Consider the following 7,742-nt stretch of genomic DNA (forward strand, 5'->3'; position numbering starts at 1 on the left):
TTTTTTTGAGATAGGGTCTCTCTGTGTAATTCAGGCTAGCCTTGAACTCACTATGTAGTCCAGGCTGGCCTTGAATTCCCAGAAATCCTCCTGCCTCAGCTTCCCATATGCTGGGATTACAGACCTGCACTATCACACGCGGCCGGATTTGCCTTTGTAAGTGATTTGTTGTTTTTCCTTCCACTGCTTTTTGAAGTTCTATTTTTGTGTTGTACTTCTGGAATTTTGACTAATAGCTTGTGTGGAGAAGTTTTCTTGTCAAGGCTATTTGGTGGTTTTATATACCTTACTTACCGGTATGTTGAATCCTTTCTCCATACATGGAAAGTTTTCTGCTGTAATTTCTGTATACAATATTTTTATGTATCCATGCCATGTTGTGACTTTCTCTAACTCTAATTAATATTAGGGTAGTCTTTTCATTCCTTAGAAACTCTTGAATTCATTTCCCCTCTTTTCTTGTTGTTTTTAAGGTTTCTCTTGGTATATAGTCTCATATATAAGCCCTATCTTCTAGTTTTGACACTCTCTCCTCACATTGCCAATTTTTTGCTCATACTTTCAGCAGAATTTTCATTGTCTGCATTTCTGTTTGGTGCCTTTTCAGACTCTAATTCTTTGCTAAATTTATCATTCATGTTTTGAATCATGGTGGTTAACACTGCTATTTTTTATTCATACATTCTTTAAGTTCACTGACCATTTTGTTTATTAAATTCATATATATGTATGGTTATATCATCTTTGAATTCACTGACCTTTGTTGTTTTATCATTTTATATAATTCAGCCCTTTGGCTTTTTTTGTTGCCATTGATCCCCCTTGAATATGCTTTGGGGGAATTGGGAGATTTTGGAAGCATTTTGTTGACTTGTATTTCTTTAGAGTTTCTGTTTGTTTGTAGTTTTTTTATTTGCTTTGCTTTTTTGCTAAGGATTGAGATTCAATTAGAGTAGAAAACCTTTATTATTATAGAGATTTCTTCAGTGTTTGTTTTTTAGTGATGTGATCTTTCCTTTGTTTGTGTTTAATAATCTACCTCTTTGACTGATTCAGTTTAATTGTGTTGGACCTGGTCACTATTTTGCAGGGAATCCTTGCCAGTTATAACAATGTCAACAGATCCAAGCATGTATTAACCATGTACATTAAAACTTGTGTTAGTACTTTCAACCTTCTATCAGTGTTCCTTACAGACTCGGCTATACTACTGCCCACATTACAGTTTGGATATAAAAGGAGAGGGGACAGAAAAAGAAAGGCGGTAAGTCAATAAGAAGAATGGGAGAGAAGGGAAGTATCAATGGGTAAAACAGATACAGGAGATCAGATTCTGTTAGAGTTGGTTTTGAGTAAAAAGCTAGATTTGAGGAGGGTTGGAAGAAAATTTCTGGAGCTAGAGGAGGGACACAGAGGGAAGAATTGAAATTGGAGATTGTGGGAAGTGTGAGAATGTCAAAACCTATTAAGGTGTTGATAATTAGCTTATGTCTGGATCTTCTATGCACAATTTTATTGACGGTTCCCCTAACATGCCCATGAAAGGTACTGTTTAAGTCACTAGTTGATTCTTACTCTTTTTCACATATACAGACAGATACCTCATATATCATGTATCATATATATATGTCAGGTGAAAAAAAGCAAAGGGAGGATAGATAGGGGAGTAAGAAAGATAGAAATAATCAGAATAGAGAAGGAAAATGAAAAAATACATAAGAGAAGGGAAAAAGAAAAAATAGAAACAATAATAAAAAAACCTGAGGGCAATTGCAAAAGCACAAAATCAAAATGTCCTCACAATCTTGTTTAAATTGCAATCTGAGTTCAACTGTAGGTCTCCAAGCTGCTCCTGTCTTGTGGTTTGCTAGATTGCCTGCCGGTGAGTAAGGAAGCTTGTTGAGCTAGATGGGCACACTTCCCAGTTGCAAGCAGTTCTATGGGTGTGGCTAAATGTAGGTTTTTCTCTCTGTCCCTAAATTTAACCACCTCAGTTAATTTGGGAAGGACAGGGTGCTATGTAATTGGCTCAGCACCCACTTGTCTACCAGATCCCTCTTGCTCCCTTAATCCTTTCCCTGCAGGGCAAATCCCAATTCTGCCTCTCTGATTTTCCTACACAAGCCTTCTGCCCAGTGGGTTCTCAAGACACTATCTGACCTGACCACTGCCCTCTGTCTCTGACCATGGCCCTTTTTCAGTCACTCTCTACAAAGTGTCACTCTCTAACCAACAAACTTGGTGAAGTCCCACAGCTGCCTGCATTCAGCAATCCCCAGCAGGATGTATTGGTTTTTCCCTGTGGATATCTACCTGCTGGGTTGGACAGTACACAATGTTCCATAAGTACAGTACTCTCAGTGTATGGGAAAGGCATGGGAAAATAAGTATATCTGGGTGGATCTGGCCTATTGTTTTCCCAGGGTCCCATAGCCCCCAGACACTTATTGCTCACAAAACCCCAGGTTGCATTTTTCTCAGCATTCAGATTCAGGTCTCTAATCAGATTGATGAGGTTGTTCTCAAATTCCCAAGGTCATGTGATATACAAGCTTTCCATCACTCTGGTACTCTGGCTTGCAAATATCTTTTTTGCTCTATTCCTCTTCCCATTGGGGATCATGGAGGGATTGGGAGCCTATTCCACTAGCCAGACTGCCCCTGAAGTACCAGCTCCCTTCCTGAGAAACCACAATCCTTTCCCAGGATTGTGTATACAGTGGACCTGAGGTATAAGAAATGCTACAATCCAGGAGCCATCCAGCTTCCTTTTCTAAACCTTTCTGATGCCAGACTTTGGAATAGTAAATTTCTCTATTTAACTTCCATCAAACTGACTTTCTCTATCACCCCTGCTACAGTGTGTACATCCTCTCTTCTGGTACACTTTTTAGATTCTCTTTCCTTCACTGTCGCCACCTAACCTGCGTTGATCAATAATATTCATGACAATTAACCTTGATGTACTATGGTTATCTCATGAACAGATTTTATTACCACCAAACACCATCATTACAGTATTTACGAAAAGAAAGGTTAACAAAGGCCATAATTTTACATTAACAATAATTATAGCTCCAATTAATTTCTGTAAAATGTTTTCATTTACCAGTGAATGTAAGAGTTTTGATAAAATCATTGTAGCAATTTACTAGATTTAAACATGTTTATGTACCTTTATAACTTATTTCCTATTACTAGCTTGGATTATTCTTTATATTTTTTATTCCTTAAATTTATTGGTACATTTTATTTATACAATATGATGACATTCATCATTGGGAGTTTGTACCTTTACATGATATATCTTGGTTTTTATTTTTTTCCCTATTCCTTTGCCCTCCCTTCAAAACCTCCATGCCTCCCTATTTACAAAGTCTTTGCTTACATTTTCTCCTTTTCTCATATTTTTTTTCCTTTCCCTTCTTTCCTTTTCCCTTCCCCTCCCACTTGCCCTTCCCCTTTGGACCTTTTCTTCCTATTTCACATTGTCTATTACACATTTTGATTCTTAGTTACACTTTAAGTTTCTCACACCACAGAATCTATTCAGTATTTAGTGTGTGTCCTATTTATTTCACTTAAGTGTATGGCCTCAGTGTTCATCCATTAAGCTATAAATGTCTCTAATTTCTTGTTCTTTATGGCTGAGTAGTACTCCATTTTATATATTAAAAAGATAAACATCTTCTTTATCCAGTCACCAGTTCATGGCAATTGGACCATTTTCAAGTTTTAGCTATTATAAACTGTGCCACTATGAACATGGGTGCACATGTATTACTGTGGCATGATTTTTAAATTATTTTGGGAAGATGCACAGCAGGGGAATAACTGAGTCAAATGGGACCTCTAATCCTCATTTTTTTTTTTTTTTTTGTGCTACTGGGGATCGAACTCAGTTCCTTGCACTTGCAAGGCAGGCCACCGAACTGCTGAGCTAAATCCCTGGCCCTAATCCTCATTTTTGAGGTATCTCCATACTGATTTCTACAGTATTTGCACCAGTCTATATTCCTACCAACAGTGGAGAAGGGGTCCTTTTTCCTGCAGAACCCTGCCAGCATTTGTTATTGGTTGATTTCTTGATAGCAGCCCTTCCTTTTTGGAGTGAGATAATATCTCAGCCTTGTTTTCATTTGCGTCTCTCGAATGACCAGTGATGCTGAACATTTTTTCATATGTTCATTTTTTATTTCTATTTCTCTATTTGAGAAATATCTGTTCATTTCAGATGCGCATTTTTGTATTGGGTCCTTATATTTGGGAGGTGTGATTTGTTTAAGTTCTTTATATATTCTAAATAGTAGATCTTTTTTCTGAGGAACAGCTAGTAAAATTTTTTCACACTTTTTGGGTGGTCTCTTCACCCTGTTGGTCATTTCTCTTGATGTGCGGAAGCTTTTTAATAAGATGAAATTTCAATTGTTAATTCTTTGTGCTAGTTATGTGCAACTGAGGTTTTGTTCATGAATTCTTTTCCTACACCAGTGTCTTCACGCGTTCTACCTAATCTATCTTCCAGCTGGTTTAGTGTTTCTTTTTTAATATTTAGATCTTTGATCTATTTCTATTTTTGTTTATTGTATGGTGAGAAATATTAGTCTAGTTTTAATCTTGGGCAAGTTGAAACCCAGTTTTTCCAGCACCATTTATTAAAGAGGCTATCTTTCCTCTAGTGAGGGTGTTTAGCTCCTTTGTCAAATATGAGGTGGCTGGGTAAGTCTGAAGTTATTTCTGCATCTTCTGAAGTGTTCCACTCATCCTAGGGTCTGTTTCTTTGCCAGTACCTTGCTGTTTTTGTTACAGTAGCTTTGTATTATAGTTTTACATTTGAGATTATGATATCCCATACCTTGTCACTGTTGCCTAGAATTGCTTTTGCTATTGTAGGTCTCTTCTTGTTTCAAATTAATTCTTGAATTGTTTTCTCAAGTTCTGTGAAGTGTGGTGTTGGAGTTTCAATTGGGATTGCATTGGATCTATATAGCATTTTGGAAGTATGGCCATTTTCACTATGTTTTTTCCTACCCAGGAGCAAGGTATATCTTTCCATTTTCTGATATCCTCTTAAATCTTTTTTTTCAGAGTGCTATAGTTTACAGAGTAGAGGTCTTCGATTTCTTTCATTAGGTTGATTCCTAGTTATTTCATATTTTTGGATGATATGCTGAAAGGAGTTGTTTCTCCAGTTCTTCTCTGAGTCTGTTGTTTGTGTATAGGAAGGCTGTTGATTTTTGTGTGTTACCCTTTTATCCAGCTACTTTACTGAATTTGTTTATTAAGTCTAGATAACTTTTGGTAGAGTTGTTGGGGTCGTCTATATAGACTATAATGTCATGTGCAAATAATGACAATTTTAACTTCTTCATATCCTATCTTTATTACTTTTATTTCTTCCTCTTGTCTAATTGCTATGGCTAATTTTTTCAGAACTATACTGAACAGGAGTGGTGATAGTGGACATTCTTGTCCTGTTCCTGATTTCAGTTTGAAGGATTTCAGTTTTTGACCATTTAATATGATGTTGGCTGATGGTTTTTCATAGATGGCTTTTATAGCTTGATTTATTTTGAGAGTTAGCCTGTTTTCAAAATTTTAATGTGATTTCAGTATAACATTGGTTTTAAGATGCTAACATTTCCTTTCATTTTGTTTGCCCCATAGTTGACCTACTGACTTCACAATGTCTGAAATCAGATTCGGCAATCTGTCTTGGGAACAAGTTATAACACTGGATCACATATTAGATGAAGTAGTCCCAGTTCATGGAAGGGGACATTTCCCCACACTGGAGGTAAAACCAAAAGATATTATTCATGTTGTGAAACTGCAACTCATACAGCAAGGGATTATTGTTAAAGATACCCGATTAAATGGTTCTACAGCAAGCTTTGTGCTTGCAAGCCATAATGGAATCACCTATAAAGATCTGGACATTATTTTTTCTGTTGTACTTCCAAGTGACCAAGAATTTCAGGTTGTTAAGGACACAGTTCTAGGCTGTCTACTTGACTTTTTACCAAAAGGTGTAAAAAAGGACAAGATTACCCCAAAGATCATGAAAGAGGCTTATGTGCAGAAAATGGTCAAAATTTGCAATAAGCATGATCGTTGGAGCCTCATTTCTCTGTCAAATAACACTGGGAAGAATGTAGAGCTAAAATTTGTGAATTCACTCAAACGACAGTTTGAATTTAGCGTGGATTCCTTTCAAATTATTTTGGATCCTGTGTTAGAATTGTACTATGACAAAAAAGTTAATTTAACCAAAGAATCCTGTCCTGTTGTGGTGGCTGAAAGCATGTATGGAAATTTCCAAGAAGCAATGATTCATTTAAAATACAAGCTTATATCTACCATAAAACCTGAAGAAATTAGAGGTGGTGGTCTTCTGAAGTACAGCAACTTGCTGGTTCGTGATTTTAAGCCAGTTTGTGATGCAGAAATCAAGAGCTTAGAAGGTTATATGTGCTCTAGGTTCTTTATTGATTTTCCTGATGTAGCACAACAACAACAAAAAATTGAATCATACCTGCTCACCCACTTCACAGGAGAAGAAAATGCCAAGTATAACTACCTTATGACTTTGCGTGGTGTTGTGAATCAGAGCACTGTCTGTCTCATGCCTCATGAAAGAACACAAACTCTCCACATGATCACCATTTTGGCTTTACAAGCACTTGGAGAACAGAATATTCTACCCAATACAGAAAAAGTAACATGCTTTTATCAACCTGCTCCATATTTTCTTGCTGAAGGAGGGTACCCTATTTATTATGTAACATCTGTACCACCACCCATTTACTTCCAGCCATATCGTACATTGCACTTTCATGTGCCAGATGGTATGTTTGAAGCAACTTACATGCAACAGGAACGTAGCTTTAATTAAACACCTTTTAAAAGCAAGTTTACAAATTCTATAAAATTCATTACCTATTTTTATTTTTTATTCCATTAAAAAGTATTTTCCATCAATTACAGTTTAAACCATCATAGTAAATACATTATATTCTGAGAGCTAACTTTAAAATATTTTCAAATGTTACTGACAAGTTAAAATAATTTTCAAATATTGAGAACCACTTAAATTGACTTTCAGTTCTTAGTGACTACTTCAGAATTTCAAATTTGTTGTGAAAAATGCAGATGCATACATCTTTGACTAAAATAAAAAAACCCATATCTTAAAATCCAGAAATATACTGAAGACAAATGCCAAAAATTTTATATTTAATCAATCCGTCTTAAATTCTGTTTTTTCTGGTGAATTACACCATTGCCAAATTTTTACAAGTTAGTACAAAGGCACGATTTCAAAGAAAGAAGATTCAGAAGATATAAAATCCTGGACATTATAAGCATTTATTTCTTCTCAATTGAATTACTTTAGGTTCAAAATTCTGAAGGAATGATGAAAAAAATGTTTTCAGAAAACACAAGAAATTAGTCATTTATCATCTACCTAATTTGACCTTTAGCTCTGTTGTAGATCTGGAAAATAACACCATCCAGCTGTAGAACTAATATTACGACTGGTTATGTGGCATTCTTTCTTTGCTTTTTGCGGGGGGGCTCCAAAATAACTAGATGAGTGAAATGGCCAACTCTGAATGTGAAAAGTTTTCTATAATCATCTGTTTAAAAGAATCTCTAAATGGCCAAAAGGGGGAGAAAGCAGAGATTTTGAGCCTAACATTTACCATTTTTATGAACTATTGACCAATATCCTAATATGT

At 35.9% G+C, this 7,742-nt stretch overlaps 1 protein-coding gene across 1 annotated transcript in view; it reads left to right on the forward strand.

The window, feature by feature from the left end:
• Nucleotides 1-7,016, forward strand: part of Tent5d (terminal nucleotidyltransferase 5D) — a 24,587-nt gene extending 17,571 nt beyond the window's left edge. The window contains exon 3 of the mRNA XM_010605022.1: nucleotides 5,668-7,016. Within this exon, the coding sequence (XP_010603324.1) occupies nucleotides 5,687-6,895 (1,209 nt within the window). The 5' untranslated portion in view covers nucleotides 5,668-5,686 and the 3' untranslated portion in view covers nucleotides 6,896-7,016. The remainder of the gene's footprint in view (nucleotides 1-5,667) is intronic.
• The last annotated feature ends 726 nt before the right edge of the window (nucleotides 7,017-7,742 follow it).

Source organism: Fukomys damarensis, unplaced genomic scaffold, assembly GCF_012274545.1.
Source record: "Fukomys damarensis isolate Sample0158 unplaced genomic scaffold, DMR_v1.0_HiC HiC_scaffold_39, whole genome shotgun sequence".
Lineage (NCBI taxonomy): Eukaryota > Metazoa > Chordata > Mammalia > Rodentia > Bathyergidae > Fukomys > Fukomys damarensis.